Here is a 26654-nt window from a genome sequence, read left to right on the forward strand (position 1 = left end):
GAGACCCTAGCACAACAGAGCAAAGTCCTACCCCGCCCATGGTACTTGCACCCTTATTCACCAGCACCGTCATTAAAATGCATCTGTTATCCTTTAGTCTTCCTATTGAGTGTCCAACAAACGTGGACATGCTTATGAGGCAATTGAAACTATGGCTTGGCTCAGATGCACCTTCGTCCTCAAGGTAACACCCTTTCTTTCTTTCCGACACTTTAAAGAAATCCTGTGAAGCTGCTTCACCCAATGCGATGCTTCCTTTGATCTCTTGACTGCCACTCCCATTAGCATCCAATGTGGATTCAAGCAAGAGGAAATTCTTGAAGGTTTTAAGTCATTTATGCTGATGTTACCTATTGGTCCACTCTGATAACATTGACTTACAGAAGAGAGAAGAGATGGCACTGTGGGCAAACATGAAATGAAATATAAGTCATCTCTCTCTATTTCTTCCCTGCAGTTTCAGACAATGACTTCCCTGACCTTACTTTGAGAACCATAGGTGGCCAGGGAGTCTGAGTGAGAGAATCTAAGATCATCCTCCTGAGCTTAGAGTAAAGCTGGCTCAAGCAAAAGGACCAGAAAACAATGATTATAAAACCCCTAATTAATGTCACATCTGACATGAAAGTCTGGGAAAAAGTCAGGGGACAAATAACATTAAAGAACAACAACAGCAATTGTCTTTAACCATTTGCAATACAAAGCAATCTTAACATTTATTTTGTCACATACGGATGTTCTATTTTTATAAGGGAAAGAAATCTCTCCATTAAACCAGTCTTGTGACCCAGTGCTTACCCGTTGGGCTGCTAACCAAAGGGCCAGCAGTTTGAAACCACCAAAAGCTCTGGGGAGAAAGAGGCTTTCTGCTAGCATCAAGAGTTACAGTGTCAGTAACTGACAGGGGCAGTTCTTCCCTGTCCTCGAAGGTCATTCTGTGTCGGCATTGATCCTATGACACTAGGTTTTCTTTTTTGTTTAATCTCACACTGTTCCTTCAAATATTATTTGATAATCAGTTTTATAGAGACAGATGTTGCTCTAAAATGTTGACAAATCCTGATTTGCTCATTTATATAGCCTCCATAGTATGAAATAGATTCCATTCTACTCCCTCTTGTTCAATGTTTGAGGAAACTGACACCCAGAGGTGAAGTGACGCCATGATTTTTATAGACATTTTGTGCAAATGTAGGTGGTTGGGTGTTATGCCAACATTTGGATGAAAATGTTGGGGCTACGGTGTATAAGCGCCAAACCAGGTGTCACCTCTTTCAATTGGGTTGGCTGGTTCGATGACCATATTTTCCAGTACAAATAAACTTTAAAATTCTGACATGTGATCATATCAGGAATAGTTATTTCTTTCCATAAATTTTCACAACTCTCTTACTTCAAGGAATTTTAAATAGGATGCAGTTCCTAATCATAATCAAACCAAATACAAAAATCATTCATGATAATTTTGGTGTAACTATACATGGGTTGGGGTGCTATTTGTCATAGCTAAAGTTTTAGAGGTATATTAGGGGATTAAGTCTTATTAGAGGCTACAGAATTATGGCAGATATTTCTGCGATGAAATCCTGTATGTATATCATCAATCCCCAAGACTTAAAATGTGTCTGTGAAAGCACTATTTTAAATTGATAATTCATTTTATTTTCATAATAAATAAAAATTTGCACATTATCAAATGAGAATTATTTGACAAATATAATATTTAAAAGATATCATATAATTTTATGGAAATATCCTTTTAACATACATAAATTCAATTTTCAGAATCCAGATTATAGCTATTTTACTTGCTTAAACCTAATGAAATAATTTATTCTTTGATTTCAGCTAAAATAAAATGAATATTAAAATGAGTACTAAATGATATGACTATTAAAATTTTTAAATTAGAAATTACATATATTTAAACTGCTGTCACAATAAATTTGCTTAATTTTAATAATTATGACTACTGGGAAAGTGGACACCTATTTGCACTATACAACTATGACTTGTGCACTAATAACATTTTAAAATATGTTATAAATTTGATTGCTAGGAAGTGTTTGATTCCCAATAAATGCCTGGCAAGTGTTCATAAGCAGACATTTTCAATCTACTTTACAACCAGATTTGTACCACATCATGGCACCATCAAAACTGGACAGAAAGGATTTACTTCCTTATTATTAAAAGTAAAATAAAACATTTTCCCAGTTGTGTGTATTGCATAGAAGTTTCAAGGAACTTTAATATTCCAGAGGAATTGTACTTAAAATTCCAAGATCTATGTCTTCTAGATATTCTAGGAAGAATTTAGAATCCTATGCTTCCAATAGTGGTTAACTGGAAAGATGATGGAGCCCTGGTAGCGTAACAGTTAAGTGCCTGACTTTTAACTAAATGTTGGTGGTTCAAACTCACACAGTAACGTCACAGGAGAAAGATCTGGCAAACCGCACCTGTAAAGATGCTGCTCTATTTTGTCACCTCGGGACACGATGAGCTGAAATTGAGCAGCAAAATTTTAGGTCCTAAAAGCAACCGACTGGATGAACAAAATATAGTAGACTAATATTTACTACATAGGGTTTTGTCTGCCTTACACACGAGTGCTTAATGATGCTACAGTTCTACTTGAACTTTTAAAAGTGTATATTACTTGTATTTTTCAAATTAGATTAAAAAAACTGTCTTCTGGGGAAACTCCGAAGATAAAACTAAATGTGTGTGTTTTTTTTTTCACATCACCATATTAAGAACAGATTGATAGTAAACATTTCTACATTATTTAACTTATATTACAGATCTGATGTTATGTAGCATGCTATTTCAGGCACTATTTCTTCATTAGGAGATTCATATGCTTGCTTTATTAGTCCCTCGTTTCTCAGTTTTAATTCCATACTCTTCAAAATTTGCAAGAGCGATATGTTTTTGAAGACTACACATTTGAGCAACCTTTACTCTCAACTTAAAGTCATTCAAAGCACACGTAAATATTCCATCAGCCGAGTGTGTTACAGGAAAGGACGATTAATCAATACCTCTCAATAGGCAGGAATAGAAATAATGAGAACCATTTTGAGGTAATCACCAAACTGAGGGGGGGGGAATCATAAAATTAAACTAATTTGTTTATAATATACTTCACCACCTCAGAGGAATAACCCAACATTCTAGAAGGGATATCTTATGTTTGAGTTTATTTACTTGGGACACTGGATCTTTGACCTATAACTGCCAAGCAAATCGACTCTCTGTATAATGCTTTTTAAATTTTATTAAGAATAGGAGCTTTATTAAGAATGATAGTTTGGACAATAAACTAAAGCCACTTGCTTTTATGAGAACAAAGTCAAACTCACTGCCAGCAGGTCCAGGCCGAATCCTCAGACACCATAGGGCATGGTAGACCAGCCTCTGTGACTTTCCAAGACCAAAAGGCTTTGGTAGTAGAAAGCGTCATCTTTCTTCTTTAGAGTTACTGGTGGCTTTGATCTGCTAACCTTGTGGTTAAGAAGCTCAATGTGTAACACACTATGCCACCAGGGCTCTTATGATTAAGATAACAAGATTTATGTTATTGTTTTTTTTTCCTTTTTCTTAGTGATTTCTTTTTTTTTTGCATTTTTCTTTTTCTAATCAGTTTATTGGGGGCTCATACAACTCCTATCACAATCCATCCATTGTATGTCAAACACATTGTACATATGTTGCCATCATCATTTTAAAAACATTTGCTTTCTACTTGAGTCCTTGGTATCCGCTCCTCATCTTTCCCCTCCCTCCCCTCTTCCCTCATGAATCCTTGAAAGTTCATAAATTATTATTATGTTGCCATATCTTACACTGTCTGATGTCTCCCTTTACCCACTTCCCTGTTGTCTGTCTCCCAGGGAGGAAATCATATGTAGATCCTTGTAATCGGTTCCCGCTTTCTACCCCACCTTCCCTCCACATTTTTAGATATGTTAAACTAATATTTTAAAATGTATACAATTCCTGTGAAGGGTTCTAATGTAAGCTCTCGATGTCACTGTGCTAAAAAGCTGAAGGGGACCTCGGGTGAGAGGGAAGGGATAACAGCAAGGTGACACAAGTCTCATTCAACCTGAATTCTTTACGATGGTCTCATGGCTATTGAGCCACTCTACCTCATTGAAACCTAGAGGACAAGGTAGAACTTCCCCCTGTGAATTTCCAAGATGGTCATTATTTAGGGGACGAGAAAGCCTTATCTTTCTTCTACCAAGAAGATGGTGAGCTTGAACGACGGGCCCTGATAGTAGCAGCTAGCCTAGAACAGTTATGCCAGCAGGGCTCCTCCAGAACATGGTCACACCCACTGCCCTTGAGTCAGTGCTGACTCAAGGACATGGTGTAGAAGATAGCCGGTGGCCTCGATCGATCTTGAACATGGACACCTTGTGGTTCGCAGTGCAACTCCTAGCCCACTGCATCACCACGGTGGCTAAATTAACCTATTTCTTGTATTTTCAAGATTTGTAATGAGAAAAAATATTACAAAAATATATCATTGCTGTAGGAAAACCTTCCATCTCCTATCACTGTAGCAACTTACAGAGTAGGAGCATGATCAAGTTGAGATGGAAAGAGTTAACGTGTCAATAAAATTTTCCCCTTTCCTTCACAAATAGCTAATCTGAAGGTGCCATTTAACCTTTCGTGTGCACTCATCATTTGGGAATCATTGAACCTCATTGAAAAGCTTAAGCTGGATCAGGCTGTGGCCTCATTTCTACCCTAAGTCCATTAATGAGACAACTGTATGCTAACTGGTCTATTGACTGGAGGATGTTGGCCTATGGACTGGAAAAGACCCCTATTTATATATTTTCCAAAGAAAGGTGACCCATAGGAATGTGCAAATTAAAGAACAATATCAGTACTGTCACATGCAAGTAAATTGTTGCTGAAGATCATCAAATAATGGTTGCAGCAGAGCATTGACAATAAACTTCCCGAAATTAAGGCAAGATCCAGAAGAAGATCTGGAACAAGGGATAGCATTGCTGTCCTCAGATAGATACTGGAGCAAAGCGGAGAATACGAGAAAGATGTTTCCTTATGTTTTATTTACTATGAAAAGGCATTTGGCTGTGTGGACAATAACAAATTAGGGACAGCTTGGAGAGACATGGAATTCCAGGGCACTTTATTGTGCTCATGAGGAACCTGTGCATCGAATGAGAGGCAAAAAGAATAAGGAGACGCTGCAAGGTTTAACATAAAGAAAGATGTGTGTCGGTTGTATCTTCTCAGCATCTTTACTCAATCCGTATGCTGAACAAATAATTAGGGAATTGAATGACATGAAGATGAATGTGGTATCAGCTTGGGAAGAAGGCTTATTAATAGCCTGTGGTATGCAGAAGGTACGACCTTCCTTCTGAAAGTGAGGACTTGACCCACTTGGTAATGAAGATGCAGGACTGCAACCTTCAACACGGATTACAACTCAATGTAAAGAAAACTGAAATCCTCATAACTGGATAACCAGTTAATATCATGGTTCAGAAAATATTTTTCTTGCTTGGATCCATAATTAGTGCCCTTAAAAGCATCAGTCAAGAGACCAAATGAAGCACTGCACTGGGGAAATCTGTTGCCCAAGATCTCATTAGGTGTGGAAAAACCAGATGGTATGTTGAGGAACAAGGTACAACTGACCTAAGCCATGGTATCTTCAATTGCCTAATGGACATTTGAAAGTGTTACATTGACTAAGGAAGTCTAGTGAAGAATGGATGTATTTGGACTAAGGTGCTGGTAAAGAATATTGATAGTATCATGGACTGCCAAAAGAACAGACCAATCTATTTTGGAAGAAGTACCGCCAAAATGCTCCTTAGAAGCCAGAAGCATGGTGAGATCACAGAGCTCACATACTTGGGCATGTTATCAGGAGAAACCCGTGTCCGGGGAAGGACATCTTTCGTAGCAAGGCAGAGCTGCTTTGAACAAGAGGAGGCTCCTTGACAAGATGGATTGACACAATGGCTGCAACGAGGAACTCAAACCTAAGAATCATTTTGGGGACGTCTTGGGACTGGGCTGTGTTTCATTCTGTTGTACATAACTAGTTACATGAGGAGGCTTACGTTTCCAGTGACCTTGTGGTTGTTTCCATCGTCCACTGTCAAAATCTTCTCGTGGCTATTGAGCAGCAGCTATATAAACTATGCAGTCTTGAAGTGTATCTCACCTCATTGTCCACCATCCAGTGAGCAGATCCAAGTTTCCCATGTGGTTTTCTGGCCTGTAATCTTTAGAGGGCGCTTTTCTCTTGTCAAGCAACTAGTTTGTCCAAAGAATAAACTTTCTGGTTAGTAGCTGAGTGCTTAAGTATTATGCAACCAAGATCCTCGTACTTCATCTATATCACCCCCAAAATCAAACTGCTAACTAGTCAATCCCTGAATATAGTAGGGATATAGATATCCCTACTAGATACACACTATACACACACACATGCATGCCTATAGGTCAAAGAAGAACTGTACCATAGGTTGTCTAAAACTGTAATTTGTATAGAAGTAGACTGGAGCATCTTAAACCTGTTGAGCAACTGATGGATTTGAACCTCCAACCTTTAATTCTAAGTGTCTTCTCACTGCTTTACCCACTGACCTACAAGACCACCTTTGCAATTTATTTCTAACTAAATTCACCATGATTGAGTCAATTCTATCTCATCATAGAACTGAATGCAACTGTCCCTTTGGGTTTCTGAGACTTTTAATCTTTACAGAAAGATACAACTTTTGCTAGGGGTTATAGAGGAAGTAGGCTGGAGGTGGGAATAAGGAGGGTGAGGGGAGGTGGGAAGTAAACAATGCAGGATTTGGGATGGAGCACTAGAACTGAATGTGATTACACAACTCGTTTTAAAGACAATTTAACCATGACCCCCAAAAAAGATGTTATAAAATTGATTGTTATAATGATTGTACAATCAATTCTTCTCAATATGATTGAAATGTATGGCATGTGGATTATGTGCCAATAAAACAGAGAGAGAAAGAGAGAGAACATTTCATCCTTCTTCCTAGGACCAACCTCATAGTAAGGAAGCATCCAGTTCTCTCTGCAGGCTCTCCTTCTTCTCATCATCTTAGACTGTCATTGCAAAGTTCAATAGCCTTGTAAGTATGTCTAACATCCCTCTTTGTTTCATCTTTATTTCCCCTGACCCCTCTGGCCCATTGTCCCAGGCTTTCTCTTCACGATACATTCCCTACTTCACTTCTTATTTAACGATCAAAAGGTTTTTTCAGCCGCAGAGAGAAAAATGTCCCTTCTAAATTGGAACTGATGTGAAAAACAATAGTCTCATCTTATTTATCACAGTAGGTAGCATCTTAGAAAGTGGACTATGAAATAGCAACTGAAAATCCTATTGTTAGTTCGATGGCAATTTTAGGGATTTTCCTTGTGACTCAAGTTCCTGGGTTTGGAGATGGGGGAAGGGAGAGCATATTGCAAATTTTAATGGTTTTAATCTGTGGAAGTTGTCAATCAAAATCTAGGGCTCCACATAGATAGCCTTAAGCATATCAGCACCCTAATTACCGAAAGTCTGGCTCATCACAAATGTTTTAACACTTGATTTATTTCCTGTTCAATTTGTCCAATAGAGCCAGAGTTAATTGGTTTTCCAAATGAGAGTTAAAAAATGTAAAGATCTAGTTTCATTAGGTGGAGGCTGTACTTATATGCACTGGTGACTTCTAAGTCTATGGAAAGGTTAGTAGGGTGAGATTTGTGGGCATTGTGTACAAAACCACAGCTTGGACTTGGTCCTACTACAGTTGATAACCAATAAATATCCAAAACCACAATTGCTGCTAAAAAATTGAGAGGAATTATATTAAGGGAAAATCTTCTCCAAACCCAGTATGTTTTAAAGGCTACTTTAAAAGAATGGCTTTTCAAAAAATCTAATTTATTTTTTTTAGGAAGAGGTATTTAGATGTTCACTATAGATTAAAGGTTGTCGACATATATGAGTGACTGTCTAGCACACAGTGAGTTTTCTAATACAGTACTTAGAATTTCTATAATTATCATTCTTCTTTGGTACAGCAGGGCACTTGATGTGTTATTTTGACACCCTAAGAGACAAATGAAGGATAAAACAAGGAAAACGAATGCATAGAGGGATAGCTCTAGACTCCTACACAGGCAAAAGAAAATCATAAGGCAGCGATTTCCTTCTTATCATTTTCCAAAATGAGTGCTGTTTATTTTTTAACTTGAAACCATCATCAGTAATGCTGGTTTTCATTACTGTTAAATGTATTTTTAGAGAAATATCATCACAGCTCAGTCATCCTTCAGGGGGCTACATTTACATTCTTTGTAGAAAAACAAGAGGATTCGGTTTTTGTTTGGAAACCACTTTTCAGAGAAGCTGCTTATTAGCCAGATGAATAAATACTGATCTCACACCCTTGTGCCTCTACATAAGTTTCCAGCAGCCTGCACCACACCCCGTGTTTCCGGGGTCTGTGGGCTCATGATTAGGAATACAGTCATCAAGAGAAACGCCAGCGTAAGACTCTACTGACTTCTGGGTGCTTATCAATTGCAAAATGTGTGAGATTTCAGTTAGGACAGCCTCTATAGGTTGATGAGGAATGTTTTGCACACAAAATGTTAACATTTTAAAAAAGTAAGTGGAAGGGACCAAAATGTCACCTAATCAAAAAAGAATTTTTCATTTCATTACATAACATCCTACCCTCCCACTTTAATTGATTTGTAGAGTAAATTCACCTTGTTTTGGTGAGTTGAATTGCAAGATTGACTAACACTGTTTTGTACAAGTCTTAATAAACGATAAGCATTATGTGCAATTAGCAAACATAATTGTTTGGGGAATGGATAAGAAATCTGACAGGTACATCATAGCATCTCTCAATGAATGCATCTTTGGATGTAGGGGACTGAGACTGGATTAACTAAAGAGCATTTTATATTCATAAACAGCTTAGCAGAGCAATATGGTGAATGTGACAAGTACTTTCCAACCGGTTGGCAGGCTGAACCTACACGGTGGCTCTGCAGACACATACGGGATTAATTGAAGAGTGGAGAAACTGGCTCAGTGAGCCTCGCCTTGCTAGTTCTCAGGTCTCTTGCTTTCTGATGGTCAGACCAGGGTGCAGCTGCCTTAGCCATTTCCCTGCTTCAGCTGGCAAGGCTCACATTCTGTGAGATATCCCCAAGGAGAAGCCACATGGACCTACCCCAATGCAGCCCTAGGTGCTGGAGCAGCTGTGTGGAGACCCCTGCCAGCGCTGAGATGCTCACACACACACTGACTCGGCTTTCCCCTGGCAGTCGGTGTCCCTGCAGAAGACCTGGTGAACTGCTTTTGTAAAGATTCCATTCAAGAAAACCCTTTGAAGCAGTTCAACTCTGTACCATTTGAGGTTGCCAAAAGTTGGCAATATTTCCACATGCACTAACAACATGGTCGAAAACTCCTATTTTAATAATATATATGTCACGTCTTTACCAGTTTTCTAATGATAAGGTGATGGAATTGAACACCTCTGGACCAGGTTCTTTGTCTCAGGTCCATGGCTATTGACGCTAAGGCTAATTTCAGTCAGACTCCTGGCAATTGGGGAGTAAGTCATCAGGAACAGGTCAGAAAAGATCAGCAAGAACTCACAGCTGTTGCCAAAATTATAAATTACAATGTATATCTAGCTATTTATGGGAAGTAATGGCATTTGAAATGAAACAGTATTTTGTTGTATAATTTGTTGTTATTCACCACAGTCTCTTCAACTCAAGCAATCACAAATAAATGCAAATATTAGGCTAAGCTAAAAAATAAACCTTTCTATTCCCCAAATCTTAAAACCTTGGAAACCCAAAGGAGCAATTCTACCTTGTCCGATAGGGTTACTATGAGTCAGAATCAACTCTATTGCAACAAGTGTGTGTTTAAACTTTACTTAACACATGCACACACTGTGTTAGTCCGAGTAAACTAGGGAAACAAGTCCACAGAAACTCATATGTATAAGAGAGAGTTTTCTATAAATGGTAACTGTACATTCAGAAAGCATCCCAACCCAGTGTTGTCCAAGCCCATAAGTCCAACATTAGCCCATATGTTCCACACCGATCTACAAAGTCCTCCTCCATCTCACAAAACACATGCAATGACACCAACTGCAGGAGGAAAGTCAAATCATTGAGTGTGTAAGTATCTCAGCGCCAGCAGGAGTCTCCACACGGCTGCTCCAGCACCCAGGGCTGCATCTGGGTAGGTCCATGTGTCTTCTCCTCAGGGATGTCTTGCAGGAAGTGAGCTCTGTCAGCTGAAGCAGGGAACTGGCTAAGGCAACTGTACCCTGGTCTGACCATCAGAAAGCAAGAGACCCGAGAACTAGAAAGGTGAGGCTCACTGAGTCTAATTCATGGATACCCTATAGAACAGGTAGAACTCTCCCTTTGAGTTTTCTGGACTGTAATTCTTTATGGGAGTAGAAAGCTCTGTGCTGATGGTTTCAAACTGTTGACCTGTGGTTAGCCTCCCAATGCATAAACACTAAGCCACTAGGTCTCCTACTAAACCTTTAGCGCTGTGCATATAATTTCAATATTGCTCACTTCTCTCCGGTTGAGCTGGAGTGTGTTCATTTATTTGTCTTTCAATCACCATGAATTATTACATAATATTTAATAAGGCAAAAGATCTCAAAGTCCTGATTTTTCTTAAATAGGCAATTTTACCCTAAAGACTCTATTTGTCTTCTTGTTGATAAAGCTTCATATAATCATAGACTCTAGCATATGAATGGAATGTGAAGTTTTGCTAGGATACATTCATCCAGAGCTTCATACAGGAATGAATAGTTTCAGTGATCTTACTAGTGTTGATACAAACTAAAGCGAGGATCTAGCCCTTTGTTGTAGACATTGTGGCAGGGCAGGTGGTTGGAAAGATGTGGATTGTACTAGAATGAGGAAAGCAGGGCACAATTATAGAAGTGGAGTCACTAATGAGTGCCATAGTGTTAGCTCTCTGTGAGAATTGGAATAAATGCCTAATTGACCTCCTCTCACTTCCCTATTGCCAAGAGGAAGGGGAGAGCCATGCTGCCATACTCTATCCTTATTTGTCCATTCTTGTTTTCTCTTTTAAAATGCTTATTTGCCATATCTTCTTTTTTTAAAAAAATCATTCTATTGGGGACTCATACAAATGATCACAATCCACATATGCATCCATTGTGTCAAGCACATTTGTACATTTGTTGCCATCATCATTTTCACATTTTCTTTCTACTTGAGCCCTTGGTATCAGCTTCTCATTTTTTCCCCTCTCTCCCCACCCTCCCTCATGAACCCTTGATAATTCATAATTTTTTTTCATGTCTTACACTGACTGATGTCTTCTTTCACCCACTTTTCTGTTGTCCGCCCCCCTGGGAGGGGGTTATAGATACATCATTGTGATCGGTTCTCCCTTTTCTCCCCTCATCTTCCCCCTTAATCTGCTGGGATAGCTACTCACATTATTAGTCCTGAGGGCTTATCTATCCTGGACTCCCTGTGTTTCCAGCTCTTATCTTTATCCACGTACATGTTCTGGCCTAGCCAGATGTTTCAGGTAAAAGTTGGGGCTATAGGGGAGGAAGCATTAAAGCACTAGAGGAAAGTTGTATGTTTTAATGGTGCTATACTGAATCCTGACTGGCTCTTCTCTTCCTTGTGACCCTTCTGTAAGTGGACGTCCAGTTGACTACAGATAGGCTTTGGGTCTCCACTCCATTCTCCTCCTCATTCACATCAATATGATTTTTTGTTTGGGGTTTTTTGATGCCTGATACCTGTTCCTATCGACACATCATGATTGCACAGGCTGGTGTGCCTCTTCCATGTGGGCTTTGATGCTTCTCAGCTAGACGGCCGCTTGTTTGTCCTCAAGCCTTTAAGACCCCAGAAGCTATAACTTTTGATAGCCAGGCACTATCAGCTATGCACCCACTTTGTCTTCAGTGATCAAGTCAGGAAGTTGAGCATCTCAGAGAACCGGATTTCTAGAACAAAGTGTTGTGTTGAGGGAGTACTTGAGTAGAGGCCCAATGTCCATCTGCTACCTTAATACTAACTCTATTTCCCCATCATCATATATAAATATATTTACATATGTACATACCTGTATTTAGACCTCTCTAAATGTCCTTTGCCTCCTAGTTCTTTCCTCTATTTCCTTTTACTTTGTTCTTGTCCCACCATCATGTTCAGCCTTCATTTGGGTTTTAGTAATTTCTCTCAGTTACATTGCCCTTTGTCCAAGCCCTAACAGGCCTCTTAGACCTTATTTATATATGCTGACAACAACCATTCTTTCCCTGGCACTCTGTTGCCTTGCTGGGTTCAATAATTCATTGCAATGGTCACACAGAACTCACATAATTTACTCATGATTGATTTTACTCGGGAAGTGTATAGGTTGGCCCAAGTCAGGATCAGTGAACACTACAGTCCTTGACACAGAGCAGCGCCTTTCCTCGGCCAGAAATCCGCCAGTTTCTCTCTTGCCTTCAATCTCTCAGCCATGTGGCCCCTTGGCTTCTGTCTTTGTTGGCCAGGAAGACAATGCCCTGGTCACTCTGCCTCACAGCCCCATAGCCTCGGCACTGTTTCTGGTGCCCCTTCTCAGGCTCTGCCATGGCAGACAGAGATCTAAAATGTGCTCCTACAAGGGTCTTGGGCTTGAGCTCTCTACTCCTACTTCAAAGATGGTGCATCCTTTTCGACAGGAGTGGGTCGGGATAAGGTAATAAAAACTGACCAATTCTCTCTATTTGTATTACACACATCCTATTTTTATAGTCACACCCAACCATTTGGTGGGAATTACAGAGACGTGGTCAAAACTTCAAATTCACTGCTAATGAGTTGATTCCAACTCACAGGGGCAGTATAGAACAGGGAAGTGCTGTCCTGTGGGTCTCCAAGACGGTAGCTCTTTATAGGAGTAGAAAACCTCATCCTTTCCTCTGCTGAACAGCTGGTGATCTTAACCTACTATCCTTGTGGTGAGCAGCCCACTGAAGAACTACTGGGCCACCAGGACCTGCTAACCAACACATGAGCAGAAGAGCTATAGTAATACTTTTCTCTCTACCCACGAGGTCAGCAAAGAAGGACAAAATCTGCCTTCCTTATACTTAGGTGTGCTAGAGTTCATTGCTGAACCTGAGTTCATTTCATTTATCTCCTAGGGGATTTGACTACACCCATGTAGGTAAAGTAAAAGCAATTCTGTCGGTAGCTAGAATCTAAAAATGAAATTTCATATAGAAACTATACTTTTCAATATTACATTTCTTCACAAAACAGATAAACTGTTCTAAATGATGGTGTGCAAGGCATCTATCTAAACTAAGATTCTTTTAATGTCGCAGACTCACTTTACAAAATTTAGTTCCAACAATTCCAGCGTATACAGATGGTAGCTCCCTGGGTTTGTTTAACTCTAGCTAAATTCCTGGTGGGGAGAAAGCTCTGATACTATATTAGCAAAAATAATCACATACAAAGATTGCTGTAGTGTGGCCAGAGTTACACTTCCATCTAAATAAAGTCATCATTCACTCGAACCTTCTCATATTAGTTTTCTCTCCCTGTCTCCTGTGATCTTCATAATATGACAATGCCTTTGACATTCTAAGTATTTTATTTAGTCTCAGGTTTTATTTTATTTCTATTATATTTTCTTCTCTCTCAATTCTTTGTTCATGAAAATTTGATATTTAAGCATATACAAATATGTTTATTAGCACGCATGATACTAATCTACCCAAATCATCTTACAGGCACTATAGTAATATCCTTGGAGCAATTCTCTAGTGTGACTCAAGGTTATTTTTTTATTATTGTCGTCTATGAAATTTCCTCTCTATTATGAATTATTCTTTACAATGACAAACTAAAAATACCCAATGACTCATATTTTCTCCATGATTTATATGACTAAATATTAGTTAGAATATAAAAATTGTTGCCACTCTTTATTCACAGTCTCGCTGTGATTGAAAAGAAGAAAGTGTCAGAATAAGGTCTTGATAAGCATGTGTCAAAGGAGCCCCATCACATTTGTCATTTTTTGAGGTTGACATTTTCTGGGCACAATAGCTTCGCTTGACATCAGTTTGCAAAGCTTAATAAAAAGATTTTGTAAACCACATTCATTCAGGTATCAATAAAGCATTGGCTTTAGGTTTTATTATTGACTTGACATCAGCTCAGAACAAAGCAGGAATTTGAAGGTCAGTGTTTTCTTCGGGTACTTTTTCAAGTACCTGTAATAACTGGCTCGGCTATTGGAATAACAGTGTTTCATGACTGTGTGTAGTAATATCCTGTTACACGAACAAGTGCCCAAGTCACTGACTAACCAAATGTCAAAGCGCATAGTTGGGCAGTAAACTAATTGGTAGCAAACCTCATTAAGAATCTGGATGCAGTGATAGCTTTTCTTCAATTGCCTCTGCCTGTAATGAGAAGCAGAACAACAGAAGCCACCTTACTGGCCTGACAATTTGTTGTATTGATTTATATGCCTGCTGAACCACCATCTACATGAAGGGACTACCAACCATTAGAATGCTATTAGTACATTTTGACTTCTGGAAATATAATCAAATGAGGCTAGTTCCTAAATGTGATATCACTACTTAATAGTTTTCTTCTCAGTGAACTCCATTGGTTAAAATTTAAATAAGGAATGTGTATTTGGGAGATAATTATAACAATTTTTCCATTCTAGATATGAGAAAATAGAACTTGTAGATAAGAAATTGTTTTAAATATATCTTTGCAAAATTTCATTTCATTTTTGAATGTTCATCTTCTTATCATTCATTTTAAGGGAATGGAATTAGTATGTTACTCCAACCAAGAATGATAAAATCAAAAAGACAAAAATTTTAAAAACAGAATGTATGAAATGTCACCTGTTCTTTATATTCATGTAATTTCTCATTTTATTTAAAATCATGTATTTTTTATTCTCATTATAGTTGTAATAATAAAAATATAAATGTATACCATAATTCAAATCCAAAGTAAAGAAGTCCTATAGAAAATGCATTTCTAGCTTATGTATTTTTCAGTGTTTTCTCCTTAATGAGCATATCCTCCAAAAATGTAACTATGACAATGAGTCCTTTGGTGTCATTTGGCAAAGTTACAATTAGGAGAAAATAGATTGTGTCACTGAGAGAAATCTCCTTTGTCCTTTGATCGATATTTCTCTAGAAAATTTAATGCTGTAGCTCAATTTTATTGTAATTACGCTGCTTCAAGTGAAAAGCTTGTTGAATGGAGCTAGAACTAGAACACTGGATGCACGTTCTTGTTTATTACATAATAGCATCTAAAATATAAGTGTTCTACTTTGTTTTAAGACATATGAGAATTCAAAATTCATGCCAATAAATTAGTATCATTTTTGTGTCACTCTAAATATACAGAAACTGAGTAGTGTGATTGTCCTCTAGAAAATAACTCAAATCTCAAATATTTAATCTTAATTGTATACATTTAAAATTTGAAGAGTAATTAAACTTTAGCTCTCACATTATTACTTGACATATGTATACAATCATATGACTAAAAACAGTCAATCAAGCAATGATCAAACACATGTCTATTTTTGTTTTCAAGTCCTCTTTAAATTCTGTATTAAAAATTCAAGGTACATACAAGGGGCTACCCCAAAACTAATGTGTTTTCCAAATGTTCTTTTTCACGAAGACAACCTTAGTACCTTGAAAGTACTCTTCAACACACTTAATATATTTGTCAAATCTGTGATTCTATTCTTGGACACATTTTCAAACTCATCTCTGGATGGCTGGTAACACCTCCCTCATTTTGTTTTTCACCTCTTCTTTGCCATCAGTAACTGTCCTTTTTTGTCCCTCTCCATTCATGGAAACAAAAAGAAGTTGCACAGAGTGAGGTCAGGTGAGTAAGATGTGTGGGGCAAGAGAGGAATGCTATTTTTTTGCCAAAACTGGTGTAGTGAGATGGCTGCATGAGCAGGTGCATTGTTTTGCTGGGTGGCAAGCCTGTCCCCCTTTTGCTGGCAAAACAGGCCTTTTGTGCCTCACACTGCTACATAATCCTTTCAGAACTTCTAAATTGAAACCTTGATTAACTGTCTGACCTGGTGGAACAAACTCCAAATGCACGAGTTGACATTTTCATCCTTCCAGAAAGTTGACACACATCCAGAACGAGGTTTGTCATCAATTGACATTTCACCTTTTTTAAAATGAGAAAACCACTCATACACTTGAGTTTTTCCCATAGAGCTGTCCTTGTACATTGTGTTCAAGATCACAACATTCCTGTGGCATTTTTTCCCATGAATGAAACAAAATTTCACAGCCACATGCTGTTTACTTAAATTGGCCATCAAATTAAAAAAAAAGAGACAGGTTGAAGCAAAATTGCTTTCACAAAAAACTTTCATTGTGACCAGAGAGAACCTTCCCAGGTGACACCAGTGGGTGCACTAATTCTAAGTTGCTTGATGCTCGCCTAGCAGGAAAATTGTGTGCTATGACAGCTTTGTCCAGCGGAACTTTTTTCCTGTGTTTTTTTTTTGAGGGGGAGTAACCCCCTTATAAGGTGATTAATAATAGCAAAAAGGCATTATTTTTATTGCATATCAAGACAATATTGTGTTGAAGATTTTTTTCTTTCTTTTGATGTTTTTATGGATACAAAAGTACCCTATGTGCTATGACAAGTATTTGACTTACATATTAGATGGGAATCTTTCCTCATTGTTCCAATTAAGGTGAAAATTTGACTTGATGACAGATTTCAGAATGCAACTCATATGTAATGGAGGGATTGCCTGTTTATAAATATAGTGTTTAGAGAACATCCAAATCACATAAAGTCCTGTTCACACGCACATTGTGGACGTTAAATGACGCATAACTGTAGTTAAATTCATGTAGTAAGTTTGCCAGTGGGAATGGTCTTTCTCAAATAAGATGCCCACAGAGTTGATGAGATGGTGCCTACTGAGTAAGCATTCAAGCAGTTTCTTTATTTGCATGACTGAATGGGAATTTAATTTGTTTCTCAAAATTCCAGTAGCATGACAGTTGATCTAAAGTTGTTATCCAGGAGCCTGTGGCAGGATTATTCATAGTGCTCTGTGGTTTCTCACTCACAAAGTAGAGGACGTTTGACGCAAAAGATATTTTGCAGGAAAGTAGAGCATTTTTATCCTAAAGAAATGATTTGACATAGAACATAACAATTAGTAAATTATATTCATTAAAATGTTGGGATTTTAAATAAACGTTTTAAACTAGGCAATAAGGCACCTATAAAATAATTCTGTTTCCACATCAGCAAACAAGTTGATAAGTTACTTTGTTCCCAAGTCACACTTGTAATGGAAAACTAAAGACTTGCTGAAGAGGAGGTGGGGGAGGAAGCAGGGCAGCCTGATTCAGGAGAGACTCCTTCCTTGAAAGAACCTAAAGTGATGTTGACTGTCAAGACTGACACCATTGTTGTCATTTTAATTATCACAAACAAAAGAGGGACATTGACACCACACACAAGCCTATTTTAACTGAAAAAGTCAAATTGAGTACAGCCAACATCTTGGACCTGGGTGTTCATTGCTCATCCAGGGTCATTGTAAGGGAAAGAGACTGTGAAGCAGATGGATTGCCGCTGCAGCTGCAGCAATTGACTCAAACATAGCAATGAATTATGTGGATGACCAGGATGGGGCAATGTTTTATTTTGTTGTCCAGAGTGTCATTATGAGCCAGAACCGAGAAAGTGACCCTGAACAGTAACAACATTGACTCAAAAAATGAAATCTGAATCTGTGAAGCAAAGTGAAGATTTAAGTTAAATCAATAGAATAGGCATCCAAAAATGGTCATGAGAACTCTCCATTTTTCCTGCTTTGATCATTATATTTTGAGGGTTTCAATTCATACAAAAATTATTTTTACTGGTTTTTAGCAGGTTGGGATACCCATAGCTGTCTGTCTTTGTAACACATATTGTTGCTATCTCTGTATCCGCATACAACATGGCCATATATATCTAATGCACCTCTTACTCATTTTCTGTCTACTGTTGCAAAATGAGACAGGCAGTAGGACAAATGCAGCTATCCAGTGCTTCTCTTCAACACTTAGCCCGATTTTGACCTAAGGGGAAAGATCTTCCAGAGCTTTACAGAATCTTGCTACACAAGGTGGCTTAGTCTGGGTAGACTAGAGAAACAAATCAACAGGCACTCAAATGCGTATAAGAGAGAGTTTTATATAAAGGGAAATTATACATTAAGAAAGCATCCCAACCCAGTCCAGTCTAAGCCCTTAAGGCCAATATTAGTCCCTATGTCCAATACCAATGTATAAAGTCCTCTTCAGACTCCTGCAGTACATGCAGTGATGCTGAATGCAGTTGGTTAGAAATCTTGTGGATCCAGTGGTGGTGTAAGCATCTCAGCACTGGCAGGGGTCTCTACATGGCTTTTCCAGCTCCAGAGGTCTGGTTGCATCAGGGTAGATTGATGTGGCTTCATCAGCTCCCAGGGTGTAGCGCCATGTGTTTTTTCAGTAGTGTCTCCAAGGGAGTGTGCAGAGAGAGAGTCTCCTGCATCCAAGGAGGCAAGACAGGTGTTCCCAGAATTCTCGGGGGAAAGCCATGCCCACACAGAGTCTTCATTGACTATAACCTGATTGACAGACTAGACTCCACCCCTTCACTCTTAATCCTCAAATTGACTCAGATTATGTAACTACCACACAAAGTAATTAGAAAAATGTATAAAACTGCTTAGGAAAATTCTTAAGAAAGGAAATATATAACTTCTACTTCACCTTAAATGAAACTTGGAACAAATTCTAAATATTTCCTCATTCAAACTTATGTGGTTGTAGCATCTAGTTCCTCATTTCAGTACAGTCTATGTTCAGTATATGGTTGCAGACAGAGCTCATTCTCAGATCCCAGAAACACCCATATACCTTGCTATGTGAAATTTTCAGTCTTCAAAACCAGTGGCAATACCTTGAATTCTTTCATGTTTGGCTACATCTGAATAATTATTTATCAGATCTGTAAAGCCTGATTTATAAGACTGGTGTGATTATTCTAGGCTCTCAAATGTAATTTCCCTCGATTCAATACCTAGAAGAAAATATGAGAACACCAGGAATCAAGAATCTTGAGACCCTATCCACCGACCATAACAATCAAATGCGATCAAGCCTATGAAGCAATAAAACGACTTTAGCAAACTGCGTGAATTATGTAAACACACACATGGTGTTTACTATCATCACTATCACCATTGTCATCCTGCCATCATTGTAATCATCATAAACAAATGAGGAAATGTTGTCATACTTCAAGTCTGTTTTGACTGAAAAAGCCAAATTGATTACAGACAAAATTTTGCTCATGTGTGTTCCTTCTTTATCTCTAATGCCTGATACGTCCACATTATCTATCTAATGTGAAATCATGAGGCTTTGTTGGTGCAATAATTAAGTACGAGGCTATTGATTAAAAGGGTGCTGATTCTAATCCATCAGCTGCTCAGAGGAAAATACAATTGGCGATCCGCTCACAAGGAACTCTGTGGTGCAGTTCTACACTGTCCTATAAGATGAAAATGAACTTGTGGGCACCTGACGGCAGCCTCCAATGTGGAAGTGTTGTTCTTGTTGTTACGGGTCATCAAGTTGGTTCCAGCCATGGTGGCACAACAGAACAAAACACTGCACGATCCCACACCCTCCTCCCAACTGCCCCTATGCCTAAGCCCCTTTGTGCCCTCACTGTGTGAGTCCATCTCTCTGAAAGCCTTTCTCTTTTCGATACCCCAGTGCCCCTTCACTTTATCAAGCAGGACGTCCTTCCACAGAGACTCATCTCTTGACAAAATGACCAAAGTATGTAAGATGAAGTCCTGCCATCCTGTCCTCTAAGGAGCGCTCTGGCCTTACTTCTTTCGGGATGGACTGGTTTGTCCTTTTGGCGGTCCATGGTCCTTTCAATATTCGTCTCCAGCACCACCATTCACATGCATTGATTTTTCAGTCATGCAAATAAAGAAACTGCTTGAATGCTTACTCAGTAGGCACCATCTCATCAACTCAGTGGGTATCTTATTTGAGAAAGACCATTCCCACTGGCAAACTTACTACATGAATTTAACTACAGTTATGCGTCATTTTTCTTCCGTTTCCTTATTTAAAATCCAACTTTCACACGCATATGACATCATGGAAAATACCACGACTTGGGTCAGGTTGGTCCTCAAAGTAACATCCTTGTTTTTCAGTACTCTAAAGAGGTCTTGGGCAGCTGATTTGTTTCCACGAGTATTGATTGTGGATCTAAGCAAGACAAAATCCTTGACAGTGTCAGAATTTTCTCCATATAAAATGTTCTCTATTTTGGTTTTCTTCATATTGAGTCATAATCCACACGAAGACTGACATCCTTGATCTTCATCACCGAGTGTTTCCTGTTCTCCGCACTTTGGGCAAGCAAAGGTGTGTCATCTGCACATCTCAAGTAGATGACAAACCGTCCTCAATCCACATTCTTCTTCATATAATCCTGGCTCTCTGATTATTTGCTCAGCCTGACAGATTGACCAAGAATTTTGGGAAGATACAATCTTTCCTGATTTAAAACCATGCAGAATTCCCTTGCTCTGTTTGCACAACTGCCTCTTGTTCCATGTACATTCCTCATGAGCACAATGAAGTTATCTGGAATTCCCATTCATCTCAAGACTATCTGTATTTTATTATGATCTACACAGCCAAATGCCTTTACATAGTCAATAAAACACAGGTAAACATCTTTCTGGTATTCACTTCTTTGATTCAAGATCCACTTGACATCAGCAATGTTAGCCTTTGTTTCGTGTGCTCTTCTGAATCCCGCCTGAACTTCTGGCAGTTCCTTATCAATGCATTGCTGCATTGTTCTTGGATTCTCTTAAGCAAAATCCTACTTGCAATATGATATCAAGGATATTGTTAATATTAATTTTAATATTCACATATAATTATCAGTACTCATAACATATTTGTCATAACATATTTGAACCATAGTGGATTTATTGGAAAGTACTTAGATTAGGAGGTTGAGGTAAAAATAAAGAAAGAATTATCTTAAAAAAATTTTTTTAAACATTTTATTAGGGGCTCATACAACTCTTATCACAATCCATACATATACATACATCAATTGTATAAAGCACATCTGCACATTCCCTGCCCCAATCATTCTCAAAGCATTTGCTCTCCACTTAAGCCCTTTGCATCAGGTCCTCTTTTCTTTTTTCCCCTCCCTCCACGCTCCCCCCTCCCTCATGTGCCCTTGGTAATTTATACATTGTTATTTTGTGAAACAATTATCTTTCCAAGCTCTCTTTACTTATAAATATTGGATTAAAATGTTCTAAAATTTATGGTGGTGATTGTACAACTCTTCTTGACATAATGAAACCATTGAATTGTGTGATATGTGAATTATATGCCAATAAAATTGTTACCAAAAAATAGCACAACTAAACCATTAGATTAATACGTTCCATACCTGACCTGAAAGTATATGACAATATTCAGTATCATGCTAGCATTTTTGTTTTTTTAATGTCAAGGTATTTATTTGATAAACTCTCATTTTAAAGGGACTAAGTGAAAATAGTGTAAAAGAGCTGATTATGTACTTTAAAAGTTTTTGACTTTACATTAGAAAATTCTAACTCATCAGTTTGTTTCATTAAGATGCCATAATGATGACAATATTCCTTGATTATATTATTGAAGACATACGTTACTCGCAAAAACCATGAGCTACATAAGAAAAAAGACATCAAGATTAAAGATGAGAATACATTTTTTTCCTAGGTTAGAGCAGTAGGAACCTAAAATGAAAAAACCTCAATATATTGAAAATCATGAACACAAAGTAAAAAAGGACAGTTATATAGCTTATCTCTCTGCCTGCTAATATCCCTGACTGCCTATTTCGTCCTTTTTAGAAAAAAAATGTATAATATCTTAGAATAGAAACCTTGGGAACAAAAGCTACAATGTTAAAATCCTTTTTTTGATACCCATTTCAAATATCAAACCCTCTATTGTCAAGTCAATTTTGACTCATAGTAGCACTGCAGGACATGGGAGCTCGCCCCCAGGGTTTCCAAGGCTATAACTGTTTCTTCTTCCTTAGAGAGGTTGGTAGACTTCAACTACCAACCTTTGGGCCAGCAGTCAAGCGCTTTAACCATGGTGCCACCGCGGATTATCTTGGTACTTTTATTACACTGTAATTCAATGCTGCAGAATTACTTTTTCACCTGTTCATTTTGCTGCATTTTTAATGGCTATGAAATCTTTCCAAAATTATGGCTTAGATATCAGTTTTCATCATCAAATATCTTAACTTTTTATTCAGTTCCAATGTGTTTTAGCAACTAAATGTTATTGTTGTAAAATGATATATTGAGGGGTTTTTTTGGTTCTCATTCAAACTTTAATATATATAATGTGTAAATTTGTGTATATGTGTATGCAAATGCATTATATTTTACTCTAAAAATCTGCAGGTTTTTGTTCATGACAAAAGCCCTTTGTAGAATAATTTCACTAAAGGTATCTTTTTGAACTTTTCCCCTTAAGTATTAAATAAGTTTGAAAATACCTCATTACCCAAGACATGAACATTATAAGGAAAATATGATTATTTGTTTTTAGAGCTTGGTAATGACCAAGTGTAATAACTATAAACTTTATAATTAGAAGTCATTCTAGCATCTTAAAATTTTGAAGCTTTTTAAACATTACTTTGACATAAATGCATATATACTGAAAAATATTTATATCTGACTGTGTTAGTTCAGCTTGACTAGAGAAACAAAATCACAGACACTCATATGTGTATAAGAGAGACCTTTATATAAAGAGTACATTAAGAAAACATCTTTATATAAAGTGTACATTAAGAAAACTTAATGTTATATGAACATTAACAAAACATTAAGAGTACATTAAGAAAACATCCCAACCCAGTCCAGATCAAGTCTGTAAGCCCAATATTAGCCCATATTTCCAATACAATCTATACATTCCTCTTCAGATTCATGGAACACATGCAATGACACAAATGCAGGATGATCACAGGCCAGTGGGTGGGAAATCTTATGGGTCCAGTGGTAGTGTAAGCATATCAGCAGTGGCATGAGTCTCCAAGTGGCCTCTCGAGCTCAGGGCACTGGTGTAGTTCCATGTGACTTGTCAGCTGCAATGTCTCCCAGGGAGTATGTGTCCCACCTCCAGAGAGCTGTGTATCTCCTTAGAGCCTCCAAAATGAGTGTCAGGGGAAGCCAGCCCCTAACATATCATTATGGGTCCGGTAGGCGCAATTGTACAGCGATAATAAGTAAAGATCATAGTAGAGTTACTGAGAGCATGAGAGATAGAAGTATTGAAATAAATGGGAGTCAGACATGTTTCATGGTAGCATGCTCACCTCTGCCCCGCATGATGGTCCAAGTGGAGGGAGAGAGAGAGAGAGTTTAATGGTAGCCCTGGCCCCTTTTATGTTCTCTGGGGACATGCAAGCCCCCTAATTACAGGTGAGGACATACGTCACAGGAAGGGGTTGTACTATAGGTAATACAGTAATCAGAAGGGGTGGTCTACGGGCATACACACAATAGGAAGGGGAGGGATTGGGGTTATACATGTGACAAGATGGGCGGACCCTTGATTCAAGATGGCAGCCTAACCTTGGTCATCCTTGGGCGGGTTTAACCTCTGGGGCCTCCTACAAGGAAACAGACAACTACTATCCTTATCAGAAGGGAGTGGGCCCTGTTTGTTGTGGGATAAACAGTGGTGACTACTTGCTCTAGATGGCTGATAGCTCTCAGGGAGAATAACCCCTGACCTACTTCCGATGGCCTCCAAGTATAGTCATTCCCAAGCAGCTGTCTGGCATATATTTGGGGGAGACAGTTTGGGAGAAATCCTTCTGTATCCCACGGGTCAGCAAGCTACAACCTGATTGACAGACTAAACTCCACCCCTCACTCATAAATCTCAAATTGACAACAGATTATGTAACTATCACACTGATACTTACACATTCCCTTTAGTATTTTTTTACCAAACTAACCACAACTAACTGATCTTTTCCAATGAAGTTAAATGACTTTAAACAAATGCATTGGTACAGACTATGTCCTCGCATCCCACTGTTTAGCTTTGAATGTTAGAGCACAGATTAGGCACCTCCATGTTCAAGACCATTGAAAGTGAGATCATTCAAATTGCAGAAGAATCTTTGTTTCTGCAGCATTGTATTCCCTGCTGTTATTTGACAATGAGCTACACATGCAGCCTCAAAATACTGTGAACTGACATGCTCACTCTGCCTTGAGATGTTTTTCCCTACTGAGGAAGGAGATATTTATCCTTGGAGTCTACAGGCTGAAGGCATGGGGTGATAGCATATGCATATTTACCATCCCAAACAGCCGTGTTGGTAAAGTCTCTCAGTTATCCTCAGGGCAGAGGTGGTTGTGTGTTAGGAGTCCTGGCTTGCATGCCAGAGGGCCCAGGATATTTGGACAATGCCCGGCAAGCACATATCAGTGGAGGTTCCTGAGTTATTATGGTGCTGAGTAGTTTCAACAGAGTGTCTAGACTAAATTGGACCACAGGATGAGGCCTGGTGATGTACTTTCAAAAATCAGTCCAGGAAACTGATCCCTTTGTGCATAGGATTGCCATAGAGTTGGGGAGTGGCTTGATGGCAACTGTTAAGGAGAGTTGTGTGTGTGTTAGGAGACAGCTATGTTGAAGTGTGTGACTGTTGATGTTAGGTTACTGTGCATGGAACACATGCACAGAAGGTGGAACTTAATGGAGTTTCCTCAGAATGCCCTGTGTTTAATAAGTGTCTAATGAAATGCTGTGACATGAAAATGTTGAATCTTGAAGGTCAATTACCTTTCCCCCTTGTAACCAGACAATCACTCTCCTCTCATCTCTTGCCGGTTAAAGATTCTGATTTTTGGTGTTTTTGGTGATGAGGTTGGCCATGTGAATATCCCATAGAGGTTATGATTAATAATTAGGATAAGATACCTGACATACACGTTAGGCACTCTAAGATTCCTGTTTGCAAAGATGGGAAATCACATGACACAGGACTGTGGTTGGTACCCTAAGTCATATCATTCCTAATAAACATTTCCCTCTATTCTATTACTCCTTGTAAATGTTATATACATAATAGAATCCCTATTTTTTTTCTTCTACCTTTATGGTAAAAACAAAACATATTCAGCCAGGTAGAATTAGTGTCAGTTACTTGCTGATTTATATACTTGTTTCTCTTCAATTAAAAAGAAATTACTTAAGACTAAACTAGCATTGCTATGTTAAACTTATATCTATATTAAAAGGCTGCTTAATGTTATTCTTAATCACTTGCATAATATATAAATTGTTTAGTATATTTACATAGAAATAGCTTTCAGACTCATGTTTATTATCAGAATTTTATAAAATAATTTAAAATGCTCATTAAGTAGTGAGCAGTCTTCATACACCAGAACACCTTTTTTAAAGTAATCATATGTTCTCATAAACTATTACTGTAATAAACAGTCTCTGGAGTTAAATCATATCCTTTCAAATTGTACCAAAATCAGATATAAGTTTTCTTGTGAATGTATCTAATATACTTTTTTAATTATTAAGGAAATTCTATGCATACATGAACATTTGTGAGGATGGCGCTGGAGTAGACAGTGTTTCACTCTGTTTTGCATAAGGTGGTTATGGGTCTGAACCAGCTCGATGGCACCTAGCACCAAAAACAACAAAATGCATGAATGACGGCGCGAGGTTCAGAGTGCACACCCATAACCACTCCGAGGGAGACGCTTGAGACTGTGTGCTCCTGCAAAGATTCCCAATCTCAAAAAACCTTCGTAGGGTCACTGTGCGTCAGGATGGTTGACTGGCAGTGAGTTTGGTTTTAAGGAAGGGGGCATATGCATAAATAAGGGAGCCCTGGTGGCATCGTGGATTATCCATTGGGCTGCTACCTGCATGGTCAGCGGTTTGAAACCACCAGCAGCTCCGATGGAGAAAGGGCTCTCTGCACTGTATAGCGTTACGGTAAGAAACTCACAGACCCTTCAATGTAGGGTCTCTTTGAGTTGGCATCTATTGGATGGCAGTAAGCTTAGGTTTGGTTGGTTTAGGCTTAAATAAAGGCGCTTTGGTGGCACTGCCAGGTGAGCATTCGACTGCTAACTGCAAGCCGCAGAAACACTGCGTGTGGTCATTAAAAGTCAGAGCTGACTGAGTGACGGTAGGTTTTGGATACATAAGTAAAAGTGATATCCATACTGGGTAGTAAATAATTTTCAAGAACCCTAAGCATTTATGTAGATTACTGATCGTTTTGTACTATCTGAGTATTTTCAAATTGTATAGCTACTTTCTTTAAATGTAATCATTCACTAATAGTCTTCTAACTATTCACTAGTA

The 26654-nt window shown here is 38.4% G+C and overlaps 1 protein-coding gene across 2 annotated transcripts in view; it reads left to right on the top strand.

Moving 5' to 3' along the window:
* Positions 1–26654, top strand: part of KHDRBS2 (KH RNA binding domain containing, signal transduction associated 2) — a 646447-nt gene that overhangs the window by 479678 nt on the left and 140115 nt on the right. Inside the window, exons 8-9 of one of the 2 annotated variants that reach the window (XM_075554046.1) lie at positions 14743–14753; positions 16954–16974. The exons of the other annotated variant lie outside the window; for it this stretch is intronic. Of the exons in view, the coding sequence (XP_075410161.1) occupies positions 14743–14753; positions 16954–16974 (32 nt within the window). The remainder of the gene's footprint in view (positions 1–14742; positions 14754–16953; positions 16975–26654) is intronic. 2 annotated transcript variants of the gene reach the window in all.

This window comes from Tenrec ecaudatus, chromosome 7 (genome assembly GCF_050624435.1).
Source record: "Tenrec ecaudatus isolate mTenEca1 chromosome 7, mTenEca1.hap1, whole genome shotgun sequence".
In the NCBI taxonomy this organism is placed as follows: domain Eukaryota; kingdom Metazoa; phylum Chordata; class Mammalia; order Afrosoricida; family Tenrecidae; genus Tenrec; species Tenrec ecaudatus.